Source organism: Macaca mulatta, chromosome 5, assembly GCF_049350105.2.
Source record: "Macaca mulatta isolate MMU2019108-1 chromosome 5, T2T-MMU8v2.0, whole genome shotgun sequence".
NCBI lineage: Eukaryota > Metazoa > Chordata > Mammalia > Primates > Cercopithecidae > Macaca > Macaca mulatta.
In genome coordinates this window covers 51,336,137-51,364,046 of record NC_133410.1, presented here as the reverse complement: position 1 = coordinate 51,364,046, position 27,910 = coordinate 51,336,137, and the positions used below count along the sequence as shown (strand labels likewise).

General features: G+C 42.8%; 1 protein-coding gene across 3 annotated transcripts in view; it reads left to right on the top strand.

The window, feature by feature from the left end:
* ENOPH1 (enolase-phosphatase 1) overlaps positions 1–23,135 on the top strand; it is a 40,396-nt gene extending 17,261 nt beyond the window's left edge. For 2 of the 3 annotated variants that reach the window (XM_028848464.2, XM_078003453.1), the window contains exons 2-6: positions 6,324–6,425; positions 9,170–9,372; positions 13,448–13,580; positions 16,022–16,145; positions 22,047–23,135. In XM_028848464.2, the coding sequence (XP_028704297.2) occupies positions 6,324–6,425; positions 9,170–9,372; positions 13,448–13,580; positions 16,022–16,145; positions 22,047–22,186 (702 nt within the window). In that variant the 3' untranslated portion in view covers positions 22,187–23,135. Of the gene's footprint in view, positions 1–6,323; positions 6,426–9,169; positions 9,373–13,447; positions 13,581–16,021; positions 16,146–21,341 lie in introns of all 3 variants that reach the window. The other variant, XM_078003452.1, reaches the window with a different exon arrangement.
* Positions 23,136–27,910: the final 4,775 nt, after the last annotated feature.

Here is a 27,910-nt window from a genome sequence, read left to right as displayed (position 1 = left end):
TTTGGATTTTGCTAAATTCCTCAGTCATACTGCCTCAGATAACTGGCTCTTCTTGTCCGTTGCATGTAATTTCCCGTAATTTTATTCTCTGGATACAGCCTTTAATTATTTTTCTTTGTAGGCGGTGATTTTGTTTAAAACACTGTCAGCAGGCCAGCTTGGTGGTGGCTCCTGTAATCCCAGCACTTTGGGAGGCCAAAATGGGGGGATCTCAGAGGTCAGGAATTCAAGACCAGCTGGCCAACATGGAGAAACCCCGTCTCTACTAAAAATACAAAAATCAGCTGGGCGTGGTGGCGCACACCTGTAATCCCAGCTACTCAGGAGGCCAAGGCAGAATTGTTTGAACCCAGGAGGTGGAGGTTGCAGTGAGCTGAGATCGCACCACTGTATTCCACCCTGGCTGACAGAGCAAGACTGTCTCAGAAAAAAAAGAGAAAAAAGAAAAGCACTGTCGGCAATCTCTGATTTTTTTTTTTTAACATTTAATTTTGCTAACTTTTTGCACTATTAAGGTTGTACATTTTTATTGTAGAAAAGAGATACGCAAAAAAGTTTCTTTTAATGTCATAACCCAGAGAGAACCTTTGTAAACATTTTTCATGTTCTCTTATATTTTGTTCAGTGTGTTAAATATCCCCCTAAATAAGATTATGCTTTACATACTGTTTGTAACCTGTTTTATTAATTGTTTGTATGATGTGATTTATATTTAGGAACCATCAAGCCACTTAATTTTGTTTGTTGTTGTTGAGACAGAGTCCTGCTCTATCGCCCAGGCTGGCATGCAGTGGCGTGATCTTGGCTTACTGCGACCTCTGCCTCCTGGGTTCAAGCAATTCTCGTGTCTGGGATTACAGGCGCCAGCCACCACACCTGGCTAAGTTTTTGTTTTTAGTAGAGACGGGGTTTCACCATGTTGGCCAGGCTGATCTCAAACTCGTGACCTCGAGTGATCGCTGGCCTTGGCCTCCCACAGTGCTGGGATTACAGGTGGAGCCACCGAGCCCGGGCCTATGTCTCTATTAATGTTAGAGAATAAAAAGCAAAATAAATTTATGTGGGGCTGGGCATGGTGGCTCATGCCTGTAATGCCAGCACTTTGGGAGGCTGCGGTAGAATAATTGCCTGAGTCCAGGAGCTTGAGATGAGCCTGGCCAACGTGGCGAAACCCCATCTCTAGTAAAAATTTAAAAAATTAGCTGGGTGTGGTGGCTCATACCTGTAGTCCCGACTACTCAGGAGGCTGAGGTGGGAGGATCACCTGAGCCCAGGAGGCGGAAGTTGCAGTGAGCCAAGATCATGCCACTGCACTCCAAAAAAAAAAAAGAAATAATAGCCCACCAATGGGGGCCGGGTGCGGTGGCTCACGCCTGTAATCCCAGCACTTTGGGAGGCGGAGGCAGACGGATCACAAGGTCAGGAGATCGAGACCATCCTGGTCAACACAGTAAAACCCCATCTCCACTAAAAATATACAAAATTAGCCGGGTGTGGTGGCAGGTGTCTGTAGTCCCAGCTACTCGGGAGGCTGAGGCAGGAGAATGGCGTGAACCCGGGAGGCAGAGCTTGCAGTGAGCCGAGATCGCCCCACTGCACTCCAGTCTGGGCGACACAGCCAGACTCTGTCTCAAAAAAACAAACAAAAAAAATAGCCCACCAATATTGCCTTTGTTTTGTTTAATTTGTTTTCTAAAGAATATTAAGTTCTCAAGTACTATAAATCATTTGCGTTGTATAGTTCCCTTGGAGGGCTTTTAATATTTATTATTTTTATTATTTTTTGAGACAGTCTGCCCGTGTCACAGACTGGAGTACAGTGGTGTGATCTGGGCCCACTACAACTTCTGCTTCCGGGTTCAAGTGATTCTCCTGCCTCAGTCTCCCAAGTAGCTGGGATTACAGGCTGGTGCCACCGCGTCCAGCCTTGGAAAGCTTTTTTTTTTTTTTGTGGGAGACGGAGTCTCTCTGTGTCGCCCAGACTGGAGTGCAGTGTTGCGATCTCAGCTCACTGCAAGGTCCATCTCCCGGGTTCACGCCATTCTCCTGCCTCAGCCTCTCGAGTAGCTCGGACTACAGGCGCCCGCCACCGCGCCCGCCACCACACCCGGCTAATTTGTTGTATTTTTAGTAGAGACGGGGTTTCACAGTGTTAGCCAGGATGGTCTCAATCTCGTGACCTCGTGATCCCTCCCAAAGTGTTGGGATTACAGGCGTGAGCCACCGCGCCCTGCTGGAAAGCTTTTAAAGTAGTTTGTTTATGTAGCTGTATTCTCAGCACTATTCTTTTCTTTCTTTCTTTCTTTCTTTTTTTTTTTTTTTTGAGAGGGAGTCTCACTCTGTCACCCAGGCTGCAGTGCAGTGGCACAATCTCAGCTCACTACAACCTCCGCCTCCGGGGTTCAAGCGTTTCTCTTGCCTCAGCCTCCTGAGGAGCTGTGACTATAGGCGCGCACCACCACGCCCCGGCTAATTTTTGTATTTTTAGTAGAGACGGGATTTCACTATGTTGGCCTGGCCTCTCAGCACAATTTTTAGGAGGTACCTTTTATTACCTGTTTTATTCAAAGGAGATAAGTAAATATTGTAACAACAGTTTGATTTTTACTAATTCTATGACCTTTTCATTAAAACAACCACGTGAAGATAAAGCATATCCGTAGGCCGGGCGCGGTGGCTCACGCCTGTAATCCCAGCACTTTGGGAGGCGGAGGCAGACGGATCACGAGGTCAGGAGATCGAGACCATCCTGGCTAACACTCTGAAACCCCGTCTCTACTAAAAATACAAAAAATTAGCCGGGCGTGGTGGTGGGCGCCTGTAGTCCCAGCTACTTGGGAGGCTGAGGCAGGAGAATGGCGTGAACCCGGGAGACGGAGCTTGCAGTGAGCCGAGATGGCGCCACTGCACTCCAGCCAGGGCTACGGAGGGAGACGCCGTCTCAAAAAAAAAAAAAAAAAAAAAAAAAAGCATATCCATATTTGAACTTCTAAACATTTACAAGGCAACTAATGTATTTTTTTTGGGGGGGGGGAGTGGGGACGGAGTCTTGCTCTGTCGCCCAGGCTGGAGTGCAGAGGCGCAATCTCGGCTCACTGCAAGCTCCGCCTCCTGGGTTCACGCCATTCTCCTGCCTCAGCCTCCCGAGTAGCTGGGACTACAGGCGCCCACCACCACACCCGGCTAATTTTTTGTATTTTTAGTAGAGACGGGGTTTCACCGTGTTAGCCAGGGTGGTCTCGATCTCCTGACCTTGTGATCCTCCCGCCTCGGCCTCCCAAAGTGCTGGGATTACAGGCGTGAGCCACTGCGCCCGGCCAAGGCAACTAATGTAATTAGATCTTCAAAATTTCTTGGCTCTTTCAGTAAGCTATCACTGAGCTGTGTAGAGTAATATAAATTGCTGCTTGCACAGTGTCCCCTGTAACATCTAGTGGAATTTAATCATATTCCCCTACAAGGCAAATAACTCTAGTTCTATAGGCTTTTGTTGTATGTACTGCTAAATCACGGTAACTCCTTAAGTGCCTGGTGTACTGAAAATATTCCCACGTTTATTTGTAGAATCCTGAGTTTATTGTAGCATATTTGTCATACTATAGTGTTCTGAAATTATCTGTAAGTGGATCATAATGAAGATAAAACATTTATCATCAATGGGTACGGTGGTTTATGCCTGTAATCCTAGCACTTTGGGAGGCTGAGGCGGGATGATTGCTTAAGCCCAGGAGTCAAGACCAGCCTGAGCAACATAGCGAGATCTTGTCTTTACAAAAAAATTTTTAAAAAATTGGCAAGGCATGGTGATGCACACCTGTAATCCTGGCTACTCAGGAGGCTGAGGTGGGAGGATCTCTTGAGTCCAGGAGTTCTAGACAGCAGTGAGCTGTGATTGTCACCACTGCATTCCAGCCTGGGTGACAGATCAAGACTCTGTCTCAAAAAACAAAAATTCTTATAATGTATGATAGCACATGCCAGGCTATTTTATAAGTAACTTGAAGGCATTGTATTTGTCTTACAGATATTCTCAATAAGTATGTTTAAAGATTGGATAAAATTTTCATAATTTAGTTGATTATTCCATGTACATACATTTATGCAGTAACCCTTTTGCACTAAAATAGTACAGTCTGCTAACATGTTGACTGCAAATAATTTTTTTTTTTTTTTGAGTAGGAGTCTCGCTCTGTCACCCAGGCTGGAGTGCAGTGGTGCAATCACAGCTCACTGTAGCCTCAACCTCCTGGGTCAAGTAATTCTCCTGTCTCAGCCCCTCCAAGTAGCTGGGACTACAGGTGTGCATCGCCAGCCCAGCTAGCTCTTTAATTTTTGTGGAGACAGGGTCAGGCTGGTTTTGAACTCCTGGATTCAAGTGGTCTTCCTGCCTTGGCCTCCCAAAGTGCTGGGATTACAGGCATGAGCTACCATGCCCGGCAGCAAATAATATTTATAGTCCAGATGTTATACTAAATTCTAGCTTTGTGTGATGACTCAGTACAGTGGCGCATTTTATAGATGAGGGGAGGGGCATATTGGATGATCAGGAAGGAACTCTAAAGTAATCTCCAACTTCTAAAGCTGTTCCCAAATGTTCAGTATTGTTTGAAACCTTGCACCTTTTATTTCCTTGAGTTCTCTGAGAAGATTGGCTATGGTTCATAACTCCAGTGTCCTGCTCTCTGTAGGTTCTCAGGAAAGTTGAATTAATAAGTTGGTTCTGCTTGTGATTTATCTTCTGGGAACTTCTCTGCTATTATTTATCATGAAATTTGGGTGATCCTTGCTCAGTTTAACTGTGTGTGCTGGAGAATATGTTAAGAATATATTGCGAGGCACAGTGACTCACGCCTATAATCCCAGCACTTTAGGAGGCTGAGGCCAGTGGATCATTTGAGGTCAGGAGTTCAAGACCAGCCTGGCCAACATGGTGAATCCCTATGTCTACTAAAAATACAAAAATTAGCCAGGTGTGGTGGCAGTTGCCGTAATCTCAGCTACTTGGGAGGCTGAGGCAGGAGAATCTCTTGAACCTGGGAGGCGGAAGGAGGTTGCAGTGAGCCAAGATCTGCAGTGAGCCGAGATCTCACCACTGCGCTCCAGCCTGGGCAACAAAGCAAGTCTCCATCTCAAAAAAAAAAGAAAAAAAAAAAGAACGTATTAAGTGGTAAGATATCAGGTGCCTTCCATTAGACAGTCCAGTCCTCCAGTGACTTTGCCTCATATTATTCCTGTGTAGCAAATGAGAAAACTGGCTCAGGAGCATAAGTTATTTGAACACAGCTAGTAAAAAGAAGAGGTAGAAGCCTGACTGGGAAAGAAATTCCTAATGCATGGATTACTGACAGGTTATTTATTACTAAATTGTTTTGTGTATCTTTTTTTTTTTTTTTTTTTTTGAGACGGAGTCTCGTTCTGTCCCCCAGGCTGGAGTATAATGGTGGGATCTCGGCTCACTGCAACCTTCGCCTCCCAGGTTCAAGTAATTCTCCTGCCTCAGCCTCCCGAGTACCTGAGATTACAGGTGCCCGCCACCACATCTGGCTAATTTTTGTATTTTTAGTAGAGACAGGGTTTCACCATGTTGGCCAGACTGGTCTTGAACTCCTGACCTCAGGTGATCCGCCCACCTCGGCCTCCCAAAGTGCTAGGATTACAGACGTGAGGCACCACGTCCGGCTGCATGTCACTTTCTTATAGGATACTCCAAAGGTAGTCTGGTTACCAAGAAAGAGTCATGGTGATCAAGTTTGTTTGTTTGTTTGTTTTTAAATACTTGTCATGCATGGGTACCATTCTTTTCAGCAGATTATTTGAGTGATATGTACAATAACGTGGTATGCATTGGGGATATAGCTGTGAGCAAGACACACTTGATCCATGTACTCAAGGACCTTTGGTCTAGCCATCTAGTTCCATAGTTGGGAGACTTTTTCTGTAAAGGACAAGACAGTGAAGATTTTACGCTTTGCAGGCCCTATGGTCTTGGTTGCAAATACTGAATTCTGCCATTGTGATGTAAAAGTAGCCACAGACATTATTTAAATAAATGAGTGTGGCTGTGTTCCAATAAAACTTCATTTACAAAAATAGGCAGTGGACTTGATTTGGTCTGCAGGTTGTAGTTTGCCAACTCTTGGTCTAGTTTATTTGTTTCTTGGCCTCTGTCTCTCTTTCTTGCTCTTATATTCACAGCAGCAATTTTTATAAAGAGTTCCATTGATTTATTTGTTACAGTTATGTAAGGTAAGATTGTGGAAGAACTGGATCTTGCACAACTGATACAAGCTAACTCTTGTATTTTCTTTTACTCTTTTATCCAGGACATTTTATTTCCTTACATCGAAGAAAATGTTAAAGAGTATCTGCAGACACATTGGGAAGAAGAGGAGTGCCAGCAGGATGTCAGTCTTTTGAGGAAACAGGTTGGAACATTTCTGGCTTACATTCCCAAGTGTCTTAGAAATGAGAGTACCTGGAGATTTAGAACATGCTATGAGCATTTTGTAAAATAAGTGCCCTGGTTTGATAAGGGATGGAAGTTGCAGTGACTTAGTGAGTTGCCTGCTTAGGAATTCACAGTACATAATTAAAGGCTGGATCATGTCAGTTTGTTGTTTCTGGAGTTGCTCTTTGTTTTTTTTCTTTCTTTCTTTTTTTTTTTTTTTTTTTTGAGATGATGTCTCGCTTTGTCGAACAGGCCGGAGTGTGGTGGTGCGATCTTAGCTCACTGCAACCTCTGCTTCCTGGGTTCAAGCGATTCTCCTCCCTCAGCCTCCCGAGTAGCTGGGACTACAGGCGCCTGCCACCATGCCCAGCTAATTTTTTGTATTTTTAGTGGGGATTGGGTTTCACCGCATTGGACAGGCTGGTCTAGAACTCCTGATTTCAAGTGATCCACCCTCCTCGGCCTCCCAAAGTGCTGGGATTACAGGCATGAGCTTACCACCCCCAGCCCACCCAGAAAGGGCTTAAGTTTACAAATATATGGCATTTTTAGGCAATTTAAATAGCTCTAGAAATAGGCAACTCTAGGCTGGGCATGGTGGCTCACACCTGTAATCTCAGCACTTTGGGAGACTGAGGTGGGTGGATCACTTGAGGTCAGGAGATTGAGACCAGCCTGGCCAAAATGGTGAAACCCTGCCTCTACTAAAAATAAAAAAATTAGCTGGATGTGGTGGCAGGCACCTGTAGTCCTGGCTCCTTGGGAGGCTGAGGCAGGAGAATTGCTTGAACGTGGGAGGTGAAGGTTGTAGTGAGCCGAGATGGCGCCACTGTACTCTAGCCTGGGCTACAGAGCAAGACTCTGTCTCAAAAAAAAAAAAAAAAAAAAAAAAAAAAAAAAAAAAAAAAAAAAAGTCCTTCCTGGGTAGAATGCAAAAGGTTTTGAGCAGTCTCTACATTTTTTATTAACATCTCTATATTAGTCTGTTCTTACATTGCTGTAAAGAAATACCTGAGAGTGGGTAATTTTTAAGAAAAGAGGTTTAATTGGCTCACAGGTCTACAGGCTATACAGGAAACATAGTGGCATCTGCTTCTGGGGAGACCTCAGGAAGCTTCTAGTCATGATGGAAGGCAAAGCAGGAGCAGGCGTCTCACATGGTGAAAGTTAGGAGCAAGAGAGTGGGGAGGGGAGGTGCTACACACTTTAAAACAGCCTGAACTCATTATTGCGAGGACAGCATCAAGGGGGATGGTGCTAAATAAACCATTCATGAGAAGTCTATCCCCGTGATCTAGTCACCTCCCACTAGGCCTCACCTCCAACATTGAGGATTACATTTCAATGTGCAATTTGGGCAGGGACACACATCCAAGCTACGTCATTCTCCGTGACAGTACTTCATCATTTTGCACTCCCTCCTTCCTCACTGCAGGCCCCTGCTGCCCCCTCTCCAGTGCTCCTGGGTCCTCACACCCACACTTCTTTTCCAGACTCCTCACCCCAGCTCACTCTGACCTAGCCCTCATACCTCCTTTGGTCTCCTGTGCTTTGTTCTGCTCTCTTCCCACCAGTCATCAGTCTTTTCCTTCCGCATTGTGTGCTACGGAACTCCTGCTCTGTTGTTTTTCTTGTTAAAATTGCTTCAATGGCAAAGATCTTAAAAGGTCTGCAGAGCTAACTCACTGGCAGTTATTTTCTAGTTAGTTCTATATTGGATACTGTGGAATGCTCTCTGTAGGTGTTTTACTGTTAGGAATTAGGATTCGAAATGTAGTTATGTCCTTTGGGCATGGAATATTTGGGTTTGTTTAATTTTCTGGATAACTCAGGGTTAATCTGAAATACAATGAGTCCTTACTTAATGTTGTTTTTAGGTTCTTGGAAACTGACTTTAAGTGAAATGGCACTTAAATTTCAATTTTCAATTTTAAACCAACTATAACAAAACCAATTTTTTTCCCCACATAAATGTTATAACAAAATGATGTTGAAGGAAATGACATTATTTGAGAAGGTCATGTCACTTGAAGTCACAGTTTCCAAGCACCTTTTGAGGATGCTTTTGATGATGTTAAATGAGGACTTACTTTACTTTCCTCCCTTACCTTTTTTTGTTGTCAAAACCTCGTTGAAACATACATACATAGTCCCCCATTATTGTATATAAATATGTATATATGTATCTTTAGAAATTGGACTGCTTTGTCACAAGGTCATTGTTCTAAGTGGCTATTAGGATTTTTGCAAGATGTGGGAGATCATAGGAGACTGAATGTGAACCAACCTCATTACTTCACTAGCTTCTTTTCACTGAATTCCAGGCATAAACTAATTTATGAGATTTTCTTTGTTTCTTTCTCAATTAGTTATAGTGCAGAGAAAATGATCAGATTGAGTTAAAATCCTGGTTTGTTGATCCCAGTAGTGAATCAACAAATCAAGTCTTAATTCTATCTTTATGTGCTCTCTCTTCTCATAAACAACATGCCTGTCAGTTTAAATTTCAGCTTTTAGCAAAAGGAAAGGTAATGCAAATTTATTAATCCACATTCTTTTAGGAATAATTTGTATCAGCTCCAAAGTATATGCTATTTCAATTTGCAGCCATACTAGGGCTAATGATGGAGAAAGTTGTTCTGCTGGGGTTTTGGGTCTCGTTTTAAATGACTCTTTTTTGAATAAGCAAAAAACAAACATCATGTTGTTTCTGACTTAAAGGCTGAAGAGGACGCCCACCTGGATGGGGCTGTTCCTATCCCTGCAGCATCTGGGAATGGAGTGGATGATCTGCAGCAGATGATCCAGGCCGTGGTAGATAATGTGTGCTGGCAGATGTCCCTGGATCGAAAGACCACTGCACTCAAACAGCTTCAGGGCCACATGTGGAGGGCGGCATTCACAGCTGGGCGCATGAAAGCAGAGTATGTGCTCGAGTCAGCCTAAACATTTCACCAGTCCCAAATCCAAATATGTTTTTTCACTAGTCCTCCCTTTCCAGCGTAAGTCACATGATTGGTAAAATAGATAAAAATCCACATTCTTCTTAAGTCTAACAAGTGAGCTTTGTTTCATTTTTTCAAAACTGGGCTAAAATATTTCAGCTGACTAGATTACCCGGACCTGCCTGTCTGGTCTTGTGGGTTGGTTGAAAGACTTGTCAAAGTCTCCGTTTAAAATAGCTTCCTAGAAAATGGTGATTTCCTTGAACTAAGTCATATTTGATTCTTAGCACATGAGTGACAGCTCTATTGGGCTGCTTCCCTGGACTGTGAATTACCTGCTTTTTGCTCTATGAGACATAGGAAATTGTTTCCCCATCATGTTGAGGTTACTCAGAGGATGTCCTCACTACCACATTCTTCTTTGCTCTTTTGAGCAACTTCACAGATTCTTTGAGTCTTGGTTATGGAGTTCCTAAAAGCACTCCAGCCTGAGGAGACTTTGGAGTATTATACTACTGAGAAATTCTTGATTGATTCAGACAGGATCCCACTCTGTTGGCTGGAGTGCAGTGGCATGATCATGGCTCACTGCAGCCTTGACCTCCCCCAGTTCAGGTGATCCTCCCACCTCAGCCTCACAAGGAGCTGGGACTAGGCATATATCACTATGCCCGGCTAGTTTTTGTATTTTTAGTACAGATGGGGTTTTACCATGTTGCTCAGGCTGTTCTCAAACTTCTGGGCTTAAGCGATCTGCCTGCCTTGGCCTCCCAAAATGCTGGGGTTACAGACATGAGCAACATACCTGGCCTATTTTTTTTTTTAGAGCTGGGGTCTTGCTCTGTGATCCACACTGGAGTGCAGTGGTGCCTTCATAGCTCATTGTAGCCTTCAAGTGATCCTCCCGCCTCAGCCTCCTGATTAGCTGGGACTGCAGGCATGCACCGCCACATTTTTGTAAGAGGTGTGGTCTTGCTATGTTGTCCATACCATATTGCTGAGAAAGTCTTTTCATTTGTTTGTTTTTGTTTTTGCTTTGAGACCGATTCTTGCTCTTCACCCAGGCTGTAGTGCAGTGGTGCAATCTCAGCTCACTGCAACTTCCACCTACTGGGTTCAAGCGATTCTCCTGCCTCAGCCTCTGGAGTAGCTGGGATTACAGGCGCCTGCTACCATACTAATTTTTGTATTTTTAGTAGAGATGGGGTTTCACCATATTGGCAGGCTGGTCTTGAACTCCTGACCTCAAGTGGTCCACCCCGCCTCAGCCTCCAAAACTGCTAGGATTATAGGTATGAGCCACCTCTCCCAGCCTATTTTTGTTTTTGGAGACAGAGTCTTGCTCTGTTGTTCAGGATGGAGTGCATTGACATAATCTCAGCTCACTGCAACCTCCGCCTCCCCGGTTCAAGCAATTATTTGTATCTCAGCCTCCCGAACAGCAGGGACTACAGGCCACCACACCTGGCTAATTTTTTGTATTTTAGTAGAGACAGGGTATTACCATGTTGTCCAGGCTAGTCTTAAGCTCCTGAGCTCAGGGCAGCCTACCCACTTTGGCCTCCTATAAAGTGCTAGGATTACAGGCATGAGCCACTGTGCCCGGCCTGCTAAGAAATTTTTTTATTTTTTTTGAGACGGAGTCTCGTTCTGTTGCCCAGTGATCTCCGCTCGCTGCACGCTCTGCCTCCCGGGTTCACACCATTCTCCTGCCTGAGTCTCCCGAGTAGCTGGGACTACAGGCACCCGCCACCACGCCCAGCTAATTTTTTGTATAGTAGAGACAGGGTTTCACCGTGTTAGCCAGTATGGTCTCTATCTCCTGACCTCGTGATCCGCCCACCTCGGCCTCCCAAAGTGCTGGGATTACAGGCGTGAGCCACCATGCCCAGCCGTGAAATTCTTAATAAGACTTTGCCTCTAAGGATTTTGGGCCACTGCCTGCTGTAAACCCTAAGATCCAAGATTGTTTCCAGCTGCGTATATTTCTTTTGTGTTTCTATCAAATGAGATGTTGTTTCTTTTTTTTTTTTTTTTTTTTTTTTTTTGAGGCGGAGTCTCGCTCTGTCGCCCAGGCTGGAGTGCAGTGGCGCGATCTCGGCTCACTGCAAGCTCCGCCTCCCGGGTTCCCGCCATTCTCCTGCCTCAGCCTCCCGAGTAGCTGGGACTACAGGCGCCGCCACCACGCCCGGCTAATTTTTTTGTATTTTTAGTGGAGACGGGGTTTCATTGTGTTAGCCAGGATGGTCTCGATCTCCTGACCTCGTGATCCGCCCGTCTCGGCCTCCCAAAGTGCTGGGATTACAGGCTTGAGCCACCGCGCCCGGCCGAGATGTTGTTTCTTTATGTACTTTACAAGGAGCTTCTACCTTTTAAAGGATAGACTGGAATTTCAGGATATGCCAGTGATCTGGGAATATCAGCCAGGTTCACTTTGTAAAGCACTCAAAAAAGTGGAGACAGGAGACTGTGCACCCGGTAGTTAGCCCTTACTTCTCTTCATCTTGGTTCCTTAATTATACAACTAACTGCTGAAGACAGGAGAAATCCTGTCTCCATGAGTGCAAACTAGTACTCAGAATAACATACTTATATGTCTACTGGTTTTGAATATGTTGATCTCTTTCCTTCAATTAGTGCAACATATTAAGCATGTTAATACATACAAAGCGGAAGACTCCACTGACATTTTCCAGGTAATTTTTTAAAGATGACTGGTTCTACAACCCAGGTTCTTTGTGCTTCTCTTTTCACCTTTCTCCTGTGATGTTAATTTCCTCCATGAATATGGAAGACACTGTGGAATTGGTAAAAGAGACAGTGTCAGAAGTCAGAAAAAGACACCTTTGGCTGACTGGTGTGAGATGGTACTAGTCTCAACTAATTTGTTACGTAATTTTTTTCCCCATATAATAAAACGTTGTTTTCTTAGTTCTCAAGAAATGCAGGCCAGGTGCAGTGGCTCACGCCTGTAATCCCAGCACTTCGGGAGGCTGAAGTGGGTGGATCACTTGAGTCGACGAGTTTGAGACCAGCCTGGGTGACGTGGCGAAGCACCATCTCTACAACAAATTAAAAAAAATAGGCCGGGCGCGGTGGCTCAAGCCTGTAATCCCAGCACTTTGGGAGGCCGAGACGGGCGGATCACAAGGTCAGGAGATCGAGACCATCCTGGCTAACCTGGTGAAACCCCGTCTCTACTAAAAAATACAAAAAACTAGCCGGGCGAGGTGGCGGGCGCCTGTAGTCCCAGTTACTTGGGAGGCTGAGGCAGAAGAATGGCGTAAACCCGGGAGGCGGAGCTTGCAGTGAGCTGAGATCTGGCCACTGCACTCTAGCCCGGGCGACAGAGCGAGACTCCGTCTCAAAAAAAAAAAAAAAAAAAAAAAAAAAAAAAAATATATATATATATATATATATATAGTTGGGGGTGGTAGCACCTGCTTGTAGTCCCAGCTACCTGGGAGGCTGAGGTGGGAGGATCACTTGAGCCCAGGAGGTGGAGGTTGCAATGAACTGAGATCACACCACTGCACTCCAGCCTAGGTGACAGAGCAAGACCCTGTCTCAAAATAAAAAAAGTAATTCCATTTTCTAGCTAATCATAAGTTTGTAGCTTTGAGCCTTCAAACTTTGTTTTGATTATTTTGGGTGCAGATCTTTTTAAAAAAGCATTTCCATGCTTTAACCTTTCTTTGTCATGAAGAACATCCGAAATTATATTATTGCTGTTGTTTGCTTTTTTGAGTTTTTTTGGAATTTAAAAAACACTTTCCCATTTCATCCTTTTATCTGTAGTCCCTTTTTACTGTCACTAGTGGCTGTCTGTTCAAAACTATCCTCCTTTCCACATAGATTGTTGCTTCTAACCTGCTGTGAGCCTGGAACTCGGACAATACGTTTATTAGAACTGCAGGAGTTTGTAGTCTCAGGGAGCTGCTTCTCAGGTTACCATTTGGGCACAAATAGAGAAACATATGGCATCTGTTTCGACAGGTTTTCATCTGGCTAGATGAGGTGTTCCTGTATTTTAACTTAGTGGTCTTCCCTCTAGGTTCTTTGCAGATGTAGTTCCAGCAGTCAGGAAATGGAGAGAGGCCGGAATGAAGGTGTATATCTATTCCTCAGGGAGTGTGGAGGCACAGAAACTGTTATTTGGGCACTCTACGGAGGGAGATATTCTTGAGGTAGGTTACCTAGTTTACTTTGTTTTTTGATGCTATCAAAGCATGAAATAATGAATGTTAAAGAAAAACTAATTGGAACTAATAGAATGCTTTTTTTTTTGATTGTTTAAAGTTAGGTAAGAAGAAAATAATCACTTTTAATTATATTGTATTTACAGTTTCTTCTATATAAGGTTGTTACATAAAGTTTATTCTGTGTCTTCAAAAATAAAATCAGTTAGGATGCAAAACAGGATTGTGCAGTGCTGAGAAATACATAAAGACTTTTTGAATACAGCAGAGGACAAGGTGCACTCATTTGTTTCTGGCTCTTTGAAGAAGTATAGATTTTGTTTAAGAAGAAACAGCATATTATAGGAGAACCAGGCACATTTTTAAATGTAGTGATAAGGTTGTCACCTGTTGCATTTCGTGTACATGAGAAAATTCTTGCTAGCTCCTCTGTGTCATCATCCCTGCGCCCCCTGGAGGATGGGGTGATCAATGAAAGAAGTGACTACATGTAGGGTTTTAAAAAGAAGTGCTGATTAGCTGAATGTAGACCAAACTTACAGTAGGTAACTTGAAATATAGACAACTTAAAATAGGTTACTTACAATAGGTAACTTGGCCAGATACTTTTTTTTTTTTTTTTTTTTTTGAGACGGAGTCTCGCTGTGTCGCCCAGGCTGGAGTGCAGTGGCCGGATCTCAGCTCACTGCAAGCTCTGCCTCCCGGGTTTTTACGCCATTCTCCTGCCTCAGCCTCCCGAGTATCCGGGACTACAGGCGCCCGCCACCTCGCCCGGCTAGTTTTTTGTATTTTTTAGTAGAGACGGGGTTTCACCGTGTTAGCCAGGATGGTCTCGAACTCCTGACCTCGTGATCCGCCCGTCTCGGCCTCCCAAAGTGCTGGGATTACAGGCTTGAGCCACCGCGCCCGGCCTGCCAGATACTTTTTAAAAATAAATATTTACCAGCCAGGCGCAGTGGCTCACGCCTGTAATCCCAGCACTTTGGGACGCCAAGGTGGGTGGATCATGAGCTCAGGAGATTGAAACCATCCTGGCTAACATGGTGAAACCACGTCTCTACTAAAAATACAAAAAAAAAAAAAATTAGCCTGGCGTGATGGCAGGCGCCTGTAGTCCCAGCTACTCGGGAGGCTGATGCAGGAGAATGGCGTGACCCGGGAGGCGGGGCTTGCAGTGAGCAGAGATCGTGCCACTGCACTCCAGCCTGGGCGATAGAGCGAGACTCCCGTCTCAACAACAAAAAAAATTTTACTTATTTTAACCTACAATAGGTAACTGGAATATAGACTGAACTTGCAATTTTAACTTATAATAGGTAACTTGAATGTAGACCACACTTACAATAGGTTACTTACAGTAGGTAACTTGGCTAGAAAAGTTTTTAAAATAAATATTTATTGAGCACCTATCATGTGCAAAGAACACTTTGGCTTTGGAGGTTGTCATATTCTAATTTTAGGATTTTCCTACTTTCTTATTTTTAAATCAAATATTAAATCAATAATGAAACCCTTTAATCCTTGGTGACTGTTCTCTTAATACAGATACAACTTCTTTTCTGCTCTCTCTGACAATCATGACAGGACAAAAGTACCTACTAAGTTCACTAATAAGAATTTTATTCTCTAGTTACTAAGTGAGGCAAACTGCGAGAAAAAGAAAATATGCAAAATCAATCTTGACTTTAAAAAAAAACCTTAAAATTACTTTTTATTTATTTATTTATTTATTTATTTTTAGCTTCCCATAGGCCAAACCCAGTTTGTCTTTGAGTGCTTACTATGCTTGTTTTTAGTTTGTGAAAAGTTCTGAAAACATTCAAAAAATCACATCTTAGTAACTGACCCTAAATATGGACTTATTTTAATTACTGTTGCTAAAATTAGCAAGTTACAGATTTGACTCCAATTGTTTCCAAGAGGGCAGAGACATAGATGAGCCCTTGGGTAGAATTTCAAAATGTTTTAATTAGAAAATGAGAATTTCTTGTAAGTAAAATAATAGCTTATTCATAAGGCAGGTTAGAGAAATTTTTTCATCATAAGATTAAAGGATAGTGTTCAGAATCTTTCATCAGGAGTAGAATTCAATCCAGTAAGTAGTTGGAGTGCAAATCATCTTTAAGGGTAGGATGTAGGGCATATTTATTTTAAGCTATTTCAGATGTAAAATGAATGCTAGTGAAAACCAGGTAGATTATAAAATGACCTTATGTATATTAAGCTGCTACTTTTCTTCTTCCAAATGTCTGTTGCCATAAAATCTTTATTTTTACTTTGTGTAGCCTCCATAAAGTTCCCTATTAAGTAGATTTTCAGTAAATACTGAACGAATGAAGTAACTGTGATTATCATGTGTTTCAGAGAAAGGCATGAGGGGCACTGCAAGTGTATTTGTATTGTCAGTCTTTTGCCTTCTATTTGTTCAGCTTGTCGATGGTCACTTTGATACCAAGATTGGACGCAAAGTAGAGAGTGAAAGTTACCGAAAGATTGCAGACAGCATTGGGTGCTCAACCAACAACATTTTGTTTCTGACAGATGTTACTCGAGGTGAGTAATAGACTTCTTATACTCCAGGATATGAACTGAGCCTGGCACTACAAATACATTGCCTCTTTAAAGAAAGTCTATATGGGGATCGTTGAAAAATCAGTTTTACAGTTTTATATAAAGAAACTGTCTGGTTCATGTTTGAATTTAAAAAACAGACAAACGAAAAAAAAACAGCAGTGAAGGTAGGCATGGTGGCTCATGCCTGTAATCCCAGCACTTTTGTGGTCTTAAGCAGGAGGATTGCTTGAACCCAGGAGTTCGACCCTAGCCTGGGAAACAATGTAAGACCCCTGTCTCTACAAAAAAATTCAGAAAGTTAGCTGGGTGTGGTGGCTCACTCCTGTGGTCCCAGCTGCATGGGAGGCTGAGGCAGCGGGATCAACTGAGCCCAGGAGGTCGAGGCTGCAGTGAGCCGTGTTTGCACCACTGCACTCCAGCCTGGGTGACAGGGCAAGACTGTCTCAAAAAAGAATGAACCAACTCTGGGGGTTGCACGTGGGGAAGTGGCATTGAAAAGACTAACTCTTCTCGTTTAACTCCTTGTCCATGATCTCCCACCTATTGCTATGTACACACACATACACATTATGACACAGGAAATTAACAAAGGAAGACTTACAGGAATTGTCATGGGAAGGAGCACGCAGGCGGAGGTGTGAGTATAAGGGGTGGTTAGTTGACAATAAAGTCACTGTAGACCTGCATCAAATGCGGTTAACAGTAGTAAGATCAGCTATATGCACCCAGCCAAAATAAAGAGAGAGAGAAAGAGAACTGTAATTAGCTTAAGCAATTTTGCCCATCGTTCCAATTGGTGCACTTCCCCATTGTGAGTAGGTGAGTCACCCCTGCCAGATGGTCTTCGTTCCCCAGGAATCTCTGAGGTTGTGAATCTCAGGCTTTGTTATACATGATTCACTTCAGAGATGTATATATTTTTTACTCAGCATGGCTGTCTTTGTTGTTTATAGTAACAGTAGCATGTATATTATTACATTATGGGTTGAATGCACAAAACAGTGTATACCATACTTTGTTGGTAATATACATTATTTCAAGAGTAGTTTTTTTTTTAGACAGGGTTTTGCTCTGTTGCCCAGGCTGGAGTGCAGTGGTGCAATCTCAGCTCACTGCCTCCTGGGTTCGGGCAATTCTTATGACTCAGTCACCTGAGTAGCTGAGATTATAGGTGCGCACCACCACCCCAGCTAATTTTTAAAATATTTTTAGTAGAGATGGGGTTTTGCCATATTGGCCAGGCTGGTCTCGAACTCCTAACCTCAAGTGATCCTCCTGCCTCCGCCTCCCAAAGTGCTAGGATCACAGGTGTGAGCCACCGCGCCTGGCCTTCAAGAGTAGTTTTGATCAAATGGAAAACATACTCGAGCATCTACCTAAGAATGTGAGTCCTCTAGAGAATTACAGAAGGAGAAAGTAGTGAATGAGGAAACAAGCAGGTGAAAGGTAAAGAGTGCTGGAGGAAGGTGGCCTCTGCAATTTTTACTGAAAAGCCCCTGGTTGGTGAGGCTTTCCCCTGGCTCCAACTTGTGATTGCGCATTTATTCTCCTTAGAGTGTTAGTGCATTACCTACTGAGCCTACTTTTGGTGGGTTTATAATTTCCCTTGCATTTGAGGGCAGCTCCACATACTTGTGTTTCTTCCATTCTGCGATGGGTTGCAAGTTTCTCCGGGCCTGAAATCATACCTTCTGTTTACCCCCAAAGCAGGGCTTTGTGTACTGTGCAGCTGCTCTTGGCAAACTGTGTCTGTGACAGGAGGCTGGGGAAGGGGATTAGGGAAAAGGAACAGAGGAGAGGAGGAGGATGCTCTTTTGCTTAGTCAACTCCACATGACTCCTGGGGCCTCCTGGTAGCAGCTTCAGCAGTCTGTAAGCAAGAGTCCTCTCTCCAGCCCTCCCTATCTGTTACTATAGAACTAATGTCACTCCTGAGGTTTTCAGAGCTAGGACCCAAAGGAAAATCCAGGCTCTGGTAAAGGTGCCTTACCTGAGGTAGTGTGTTTGAACTGTTCTTTCTCTTCTGCTGACCCTTGAGCTTTTGGTTTATTGAGATAGGCAAGAGTTGTAGGTATATATGCAGATACTAATTTGCTAAGCGGTTTTAAAAAAAATTAATCAGCATAGGTCATCTAATATCTAAAAAAGTTTTAATAACTTTTTCTAGAGAAATAGAGGCAGAGCAGGCTTAATTTTACCTGACATACAATAGACATTCAGTCATTATTAATGTCTTTGTTAAATTTCAGTCCTTGGTTAATCTAGACTGGAATTTTATTTTATTTATTTATTTATTTATTTATTTATTTATTTATTTATTTATTTTGAGATGGAGTCTGGCTCTGTCATCCAGGCTGGAGTGCAGTGGCCAAATCTCAGCTCACTGCAAGCTCCGCCTCCCGGGTTTACGCCATTCTCCTGCCTCAGCCTCCCGAGTAGCTGGGACTACAGGCGCCCGCCACCTCGCCTGGCTAGTTTTTTGTATTTTTTAGTGGAGACGGGGTTTCACCATGTTAGCCAGGATGGTCTCGATCTCCTGACCTTGTGATTCGCCTGTCTCGGCCACCCAAAGTGCTGGGATTACAGGCTTGAGCCACTGCGCCCGGCCTTATTTATTTTTATTTTTATTTATTTTTTGAGACAGAGTCTTGCTCTGTTACCCAGGCTGGCGTGCAGTGGCACAATCTCGGCTCACTGCAACCTCTGCTTCCCAGGTTCAAGCGATTCTCCTGCCTCAGCCTCCCGAGTAGCTGGGATTACAGGCACATACCACCACGCCCTGCTAATTTTTGTATTTTTAGTAGAGACGAGGTTTTGCCATGTTGGCCAGGCTGGTCTCAAACTCCTGACCTCAGGTGATCTACCCACCTCAGTCTCCCAAAGTGCTGGGATTACAGGCGTGAGCCACCACACTTGGCCTGGAATTTTAAATCTGGATGTTAATTGACGAGATTTGAAAACTCAAAAGATTTGGCAGGGATCAGCCCATGTCCTGTGTGTCCAAGCATTTCTACAAACTCTCAGCTCATTTTTTTCTACTTTCTGGAAAGCTTTATATTTACATATCTGATTGCACTGGAGGAGAGACTGACAGATGCACAGACACAATGCTTCAAGGGTCACTGTATAATGACTAGGTAGCCAGGCCATGTGAAATGTACTGTCAATGAGCATTAGCCTTAGCAACAACCATTTCACCTGGCCTCTACTTTGAACTCTCTGTAAATGTTTGCCTATCATTTTTCTGTATAGAAACCTTTTCCTGATTTGAAACTTCACTATACCCTTGTGATTTTGAGGGACTTAGAGTGGTAGGGTCGGGGGTCATTACTATCAATGAAGGGTAGGTATGTGTTATCAATTCCTGTGAAGAATGAGAATTTGAAAACCTTTTACTACGTTTTGCTTCTTATGAAAAGGAAATAGGCCTTGTTCTGGTGAGTTTAGCTGATTTAATCTGTGAATTGTTTTTCTTTAACCATTCAGGCTGTTGGAGATAAAAGTCTGTAGTTTTGTTTATATTTAATTTCCCTAGCACTTTGGATAGTAAATTTCTGCAGGCTTAGAATTAAGGGTCTGCTTTGTGGCGAGTGCTCTGCTCAGAGCCAGCCAATTCTGGGATTAAATGCACAGTTCAATTTGTGATCCCCGGACCTTTGCTCTATCTCCATATTAAGAATTACAACCCCTGTCCTTAGACCACTTACAGTTTCTTCATATTCTTGTAGCCACTTAGTTTTTGTATTTGGGATCACATAGTAAGTCTATAATTTCAGATCTTCTCACTTAAGCCTTTTCCTCAGTTGTAGTTGTAGAAATTATTCCTAATTTTGGAGAATAGAAATAATCCCTAAATTGGCTTCAAAATGAAATTGGCTCCCTTTGATTCTCTGTAAGGCAGTTTTATTCCTGCCCTTTGTCTTCTGCTGGCCCCATACATGCTTAGGCAGTGGGGCCAGAACTTGGGTCATTGGCAGATGGGATGAGGCGGGGAGCTGTCTGCCTTCTCGCTCTTTTCTCTCTCTCTGGTCCTGTTTTGGTACCACATGCCTTCCACTCCTGAGGCAGAATGAAAAACTAAGTTAATATCCCAAATAATGGCTGGGCGCGGTGGCTCACGCCTGTAATCCTGGTACTTTGGGAGGCCAAGGCGAATGGATCATTTGAGGTCATGAGTTCAAGAACAGCCTGGCCAACATGGTGAAACCTTGTGTCTACTCAAATACAAAAATTAGCCAGGGGGTAGTGATACACGCCTGTAATCCAAGCTACTCGGTTGGGGGCTGAGGCAGGAGACTCACTTGAGCCTGGGAGGCAGAGGTTGGGATGAGCGGAGACCATGCCACTGCACTCTAGCCTGGGCGACAGAGAGAGACCCTGTCTGAAAAAATAAAATAAAAATAAAATCCCAAATAATACCCAAGTATGAAAATGTATCTCAGTATTATAATAGTAGAGCAAATAGATGCTTAGGGATAAAACTTGCCCTGTGGTGAATTAGATAAGAAGCCTGAATATGGAACAGCCACTCGTAGTGTCAAGTCCCACGTGGATTGTGATGGCTCAACTTGGTCAAATTCCCGGGTTGCCAGTCACGATGAAAACTTTGCTCAGGGCAGTCAGGCTAGGAAGTAGGGGTGAGTGGAAGCTAGCTGCCTTTCTCCAGTGGCATCTGCAGAGGTGGGCTGAAGAAGGCATTCCCACTCAGAGAGGGGAGTCTTGAATACTGTTGGCTCTGGGAAGGTGACAGGCCCTTTCATAGGCAGCACAGAAAATAGGCTTGAGGTGGGTGGGTGGGTGAAGAGACAGCTCAGCCCCAGTGTGTCTCCTGGGAACTTCTTAACTCTCTCAGCATGACTGCCCTGCAGTTAATCTATTCAGGTGCTGTGACTCTTCTCCAAAGGCTGAGAAACTATTGGGGATTACTCTTATACCAAATCTAAACTCCACAGGATGTATTCCAGATTTCTCACCAGTTTTGTTCTATCTGTCCTAGTAAGCGCCATCTCTCTTATCACAGTCCAGTATCCTGTTTCCCACTCTAACTTGCTCCGTTCTAGGCTGGGAGCATGACATATTTAGGGTCTGGAGGTAAGAGCAGATATCTTGGGCTGATTAGACCATAGGATTCCATTTGTCCCATTATCTTCTTTGTGTTTTTATTTTTTTGATACAGGGTCTCTGACACCCGGGCTGGAGTACAGTATTGCGATCTCGGCTCGCTGCAGCCTTGACCTCCTGGTCTCAAGCAATCCTCCCACCTCAGCACTCCTGAGTAGCTGGAACTACAGGCACACACCACCACGCCCAGCTAATTTTTCTATTTTTCTGTTTTTGTAGAGAGAGAGTTTCGCCGTGTTGCCCAGGCTGGTCTTGAACTCCTGGACTCAAGTCTGGCGTTCAAGTGAACTCCTGGGTCCACCTGCCTAGGCCTCCCAAAGTACTGGGATTATAGGTGTGAGCCACTGTGCCCAGCCCCATATCATTTTAATTGGTATTACCAACAGCCTGTCCTTTGGGAAATAGCTCAGTTCTCGGTATGGGCTGATGGGAGGAAGTGGAGGAAAGGTGTAGGACAGAACATGGCTCCATCCTTCTGCATTCATAAGTACTTAATAAAGCTCAGAAGTGTAGGATACACTGCCATTCTCTTCTGTCAAGTTACGTATTTTTAAAATTTTTATTATGGAAAAATTAAAACATATATAAAAGATAATAATATAGTCAACCCCAGGGTTCCCACCTTTTAACTTCAACAGTTATCAAATCAGGGCCAAATTCATTTCTTCCATCCCCACATCCCCCTGCTGGCTTTGATGCAAATCTCAGACATCATTTTTTGGTGTTTCTGACACACACACACATCCTTTGATTTTCACAGAGGCCAGTGCTGCTGAGGAAGCAGATGTGCACGTAGCTGTGGTGGTGAGACCAGGCAACGCAGGATTAACAGATGACGAGAAGACTTACTACAGCCTCATCACATCCTTCAGCGAACTATACCTGCCTTCCTCAACCTAGAGGAGGGTTGTTAAGGCAGACCGCACTGTTCCCAGAGTTGTCCCTGTAGTGTCTAGGTTTATTCTAATGGTCAAAGTAACTTACTTAAAAAACATACATGTACACATAATATGCAAGTATGTATATATGTGTATGCTCAAATTAACTTCCACAGGTACATAAGTGAAAGAAGTCTCAGTTCAGTGAACACAAAACTTATTTAAAGATGTTTTATATGTAGAAATTGTTTGAAATCATACTCTAACCCTTAGTGAGGGCAAAGTGTAGTTGATAGAAGAAATTGCTGAAAACCAATCTAATGTGCTATGTTTATCAAGTCATGTACTAAAATGGAAAGCTAGTTTTGAGAGATTATTCAGAAGCCTTGTTATTTTAAAAATGAAATATTTCAAAGACTTATTTCTAATAATAATTCATTGCCCCTGTTTGTGATTTAGAAGATTATAACAGCTGTATTTCATATTTGCATCCTTATATATATCAAAGACCAAGGTATTTCCTTCTGCTCCAAAAGATGAAAATTGGGAAAGAAAACTCACTTGAGTCTTGATCAAACAAGTGTCTTTTAAGAAGAAACTTGGTAATCATTGTGGCACCCACAGCAAGCTGTTGCCTTACCAGTGAAAAAGGTGCACTGATGTAACAGCTAAAACAGAGCTGTGTTCTTCATGGAACAGTTCTAATCCTGCCGGGTGTTATCGTTATATATTTTATAGTTACCTTTCTAACTACTTAGCACCGTTTGAGAATATGTTAATTGCTATTTACTATTTAAAAAGTTTTACTGAAATCAGTCCATAAGATTAAGATGAGCTCTAATACGTAAGATTTTCCTCTGGAATGGATGTGAGAAATGTAAATTTTCTAACAGCAGTATTTATCCTGGTTTAATTCTAATAGGATGTCTGTTAATTTCATGTTGTGATTAATAAAAGCATTTTCTTCTTCACTCAGTTTTATATAGGTTCCTGAACTCTATCCACATGCTGCCATAGCAAAAGAGAAACTGAAAAACAAGAATATTTAGCTCTTACCTTAATTGTGTATGATGTGTGTGTTTTAATGGAGTGCCAGTGGCAATTCATTGGTTATTATTTGAGTTATGTATACATATAAGGTTACTATTCCATTTGGATAGTAAGCATTCAGGATATGAGTGGAGTTCCTTACATTTTTGAGAATCTTAACTTTGAGGTCTATAAGGTAATGCTTGAAGGAGGGAGTTAACTTTCCTAACTAATCAAGAAAAACTCATGAATCCTGGAGGAGTAATTTTAAAAATGCTTTGAATAAGGAAAAAGAAGTCTTAGAACTATGAGAGGACAGGGGATATAAAATATTTTATGTTAATAATTTTGATCTAGTAGCCAATTAAGAAATCTAGGGATTATGAAAATATATGAGTAAAAAAGAAAGGAAATGAGTTTAGGTAAATCTTAGAAATGGGAATAATTTGTAAATGATGATGAAACCACAAATGGTAATAAAAGGATGAACTTGATACCTTTTTTGGAAAGCTCATAGGCAGATGGCAGAAAGGGGTATATCTTGATACTTAAGGAGTAATTGGAAAAGGAAGAAATGAGAGAAGATTAGGCACTGGGATCTAGATTAGAAAGGAATTGAATAACACGGAAGGCACACAGCATCTAGCCAGCAGAGGATTGAGGTGGAGAGGCATTTTACCACCTATGTACACTGAGTAAGGAGGACAGAAAATAAATAGATTTCAGGAATGAAGAGAAAGTTGAAATACCAGATTTATTTTGCAAAGTAATGGAAAACTAGTTGAGTGGAATAGTTTTTAGATCCTGAGAAACCCATTCACAAATGATGGAGAAAGGTCTTAGGAAGAATTTGAAAGATAAAGTAGATTGGCAAGAGAGGAAAAATAGCTATTTAAGAATGTAAGTAGTGATACACAATGTACACATGTACTGAAACACCACCGTGTACCCCATAAATATGCACAGTTGTTATGTGTCATTAAAAAACTTTTTTTTTTAATGTGGATAGTAAGCTAGAAGGTGAATTCAGATGAATTCATAGTCCTTATGAGGGAAAGGAAGGAAAAAAACCTCTGGAATTTCTAAAAAGAGGACAAAGGCACTAAATTTTCTCAGCCTCTTATTTGCAGAGAATACGGGGGACAAAGGCCTCTTAAAGTTGTGACTCTTTTTATTCCTGTTTATTAATCCAGATGTGCTTCTGTTGTTCTCTTTCCTACAGTGGCACTGATTTCCAATCTTGGATCAAAGCCCAGGTTGGTTTTTTAGAAGAGAAGCCTTTGACAGAAGATTCTCTAATCTTATCAACATATTCTGGAGTAGCAGGACTTCCTTTTGGTCTTCTGGAAAGCTGGTTTTCGTTGCTACGCAGAACATCAAATGTATAGTTGCACAAGGAAAGGTGTAGTTGCACAAGGCTTCTTGCCAGGGCAGATGCACGGCAGCCTTTCCCCAGCAGGTGGTGCTGTTTCTCCAGACTTGATATCAAGTATGAGGCTCCACCCACCCCCTCCCAGCTGCTCGCCAAGTACAGCAGATGGAGCTAAGAGAGAGAAAACTATATTTTGTTTATCCTTACAAGCCAAAAGTATGATGTTGCAAGAGTTGGAGTAATTTGGGAAAAATGGCAGTATTCCTGAATGAAATTCAACTATCTAATATTCCTCTTCCTCAATAAAAAATTAGTGATTTTTAGATAGTCCCTTTTTCCAGCGGCAGTGTTAAAAAGGGATCGTTTTCAGGGTTTTTTTTATTCCCCTGAGTACAAAGTTGAGTATAATATATTCAAAAAGTTTGTTATCCTACCACCTGTGCACAGATGGCAAAGTGATATTATCCTCAACCTAATATTTAAGAATGTGGAGTTTTTACTAAGACACTTGGAGTAACTAACAGAAGTAAAATTTCTACCTTACAAATTTAACCCAAATTTATTCCTTAAATATTTATTAAGCATTTACCTTGCATCCCAGATCTGCTATGAGGGAACAGAGTTCCTCCCTTCTCCCATTGTGCATAGATTCTTGGAAAAGAGAGACAATGGTGACTAATGACAAGAAAAGATTAGATACTAGTAAGTGCTCTGCAGAGAATATAGGGTAGAATAACTTGTGGGGGATGATGAGAAGGTGACATCTAATCTAAATGACATAGAAGACATGTAAGAAACTGGGAGAACTGATGTCCCGTGCAGATGGAACACCACAGCACAGATCTAGGGCAAAGCTTGGTCTGCTTCAGGAATTGAGAGCCCACTGGCTGGATATCATCAGAGAAGTGGGCTGAAGCCCGATGATAGGGCTTTGTACTCCAGTAAGAAGTTTGAATTGTATTCTAAGTATGGTAAGAAGCTACTGGAGGATTTTGAGCAGAAGATAACCTGAGTGATTTACATATTTAAGGAATTCTGTATGGAATGGAGAGTGGTTTATAGGTGAGCATGAGTGGATGCAGGAAGAATGAGTTAGGTATATCAGAGTTGAGTGTTGCAGGCAAAAATCACAAGGAGTTAGGTGTATACAACATCAGTGGAAGAACTGGCAGAAGAGTCAGGGCAACTACCACTGGTCTGTGGAGTTAGAGGACACCTCAAGTGGTTAGCTCAGGAAGCCTGCTACCATTGCCACTGCAGCTCATGCCCACGACGCTGGCCAGACTCTGGAATGCCAGGTCCCATTGTTGCAACCTCTCCACACAGAACACTTCCATCTCTGACCTTGCTTACCAGCAGCAATAGCAATAGGAAGATTGCCTCTTTCTTGCTTCTCTTGACAAACTTTGTGCTAGTGCATTTAATTGACAATGTCTAATTCTGACCCCAAACTACATGTAAGGGTGTCTGGGAAGTGCTTTTAATTTTCCAACTTCTGGGTGAGTGCGGTGGCTCATGCCTGTAATCCCAGCACTTTGAGAGGCTGAGGTGGGCAGATCACTTGAGATCAGGAGTTCAAGACCAGCCTGGCCAACATGGCAAAACCCCATCTCTACCAAAAACACAAAAAATTAGCTGGGCATGGTGGTGGGCGCCTGCAATCCCAGCTACTCAGGAGACTGAGGTGGGAGAATTGCTTGTACACAGGAGGTATAGGTTGCAATGAGCTGAGATTGTGCCACTGCACTCCAGCCTGGGTGACAGAGTGAGACCCTGCCTCAAAAATAATAATAATAATAATTTTCCAACTTTTCCAATTAGGGGGTAAAGTTGGCACTTGAGAGAGTCAATCTGCTGGGTCTAAGAAGGCTGTTGTAATGAAGGTAAGGGATGGTGGTGGCTTGCCTTAGGGTGGTAATAGCAGAAATAGAAGTGGAAACATTCAAAATAGAGTTTAGACATGACAGTGACCACTTATTGATTGATTGGATTTAAAAGTGTAACTCTTACATTTTTAGCTTAAGCAACTGGTTAGATGATACTACAGGAAAAATAGCGGTGCTGCTCATATAACGTAAAGCCGATGTAGATACTGATGTCAACATGACCGAAGAGCAGTTGGATATAATCTAGAGTTCAGAATGCTGGCCTGGCTGGAGATCAGATTTGAGAGTTCACTGGCATAGAGATGCTATTAAAAGCCATGGGATGGGGTCGCTTAGGAAGCGTCTGTTGATAGAGAAGAGAGCCTAAACAGTCCATAGGCTCCAACTCTAGAGGTCAAGCCAAGCAAAGAAGCCAGCAAAGGAGATGGGAAAGTACTGAGCATTGAGGAAGGAGAACCAGGAGAGTGGCAGGGGAGTCCATTGAAGGGGGAACTCCTCAAATTTATCAATTGCTGCTAAGAATTCAGTTGAGAATAGCAGTGGCCCTTGAGTTATTCAAGTGCAGTCTAAGTGGAGTGGTGGGAACAGAAGTAAGATTAAGTTGAGGAGGTGAGGAGGGCCTATGAGTTCTAGCTAAAAATTTATCCATTTTGTTGATCTTTTTAAAGAAGAACATTTGGTTTTGTTGATTCTCTGTTTTGTTTATTTCCACTGGAATTGTATTTCCTTCTGCTTGCTTTGGGTTTAGTTTGCATTTCTTTTTCTAGTTCCTTAATGTGGAAACTGACGTAATTGTTTTGCGAGTTTTTTTTTTTTTTTTCTTTTTTTGAGACGGAATCTCGCTCTGTTGCCCAGGCTGGATTGCAGTAGCTCAATCTCAGCTCACTGCAACCTCCGCCTCCTAGGTTCAAGCGATTCTCCTGCCTCAGCCTCCCAAGTAGCTGGAACTACAGGCACCTGTCACCAGGCCTGGCTAATTTTTGTATTTTTAGTAGAGACAGGGTTTTGCCATGTTGGCCAGGCTGGTCTTGAACTCCCGATCTCAAGTGATCAGCTTGCCTCGGCCTCCCAAAGTGCTGGGATTACAGGCGTGAGCCACTGTGCCCAGCCATTTTCTTTTTTTTTTTAATGTAGGCATTTACAGCTCTACATTTCCCTCTGAGCATTATTTTCACTGTATCCCATAGGTTGAGGTATGTTGTGTTTTTGTTTTCATGTGTCTCAGTATATTTTCTAATTTCCCTTGTGATTTCTTCCTTCACCCGTTGGTGGTTTAAGTGTTTAATTTCCACATATTTGTGAATTTTCCAAATTTCCTTCTGTTACTGATTTCTAATATCATTCCCCTATACTTTGGAGACCATACTTTGTATGATTTTGATCTTTTAAAATTTAACAAGACTTTTCGTGGCCTAACACATAGTTTATTCTGGAGAATATTCTTTGTGCACTGGAGAAG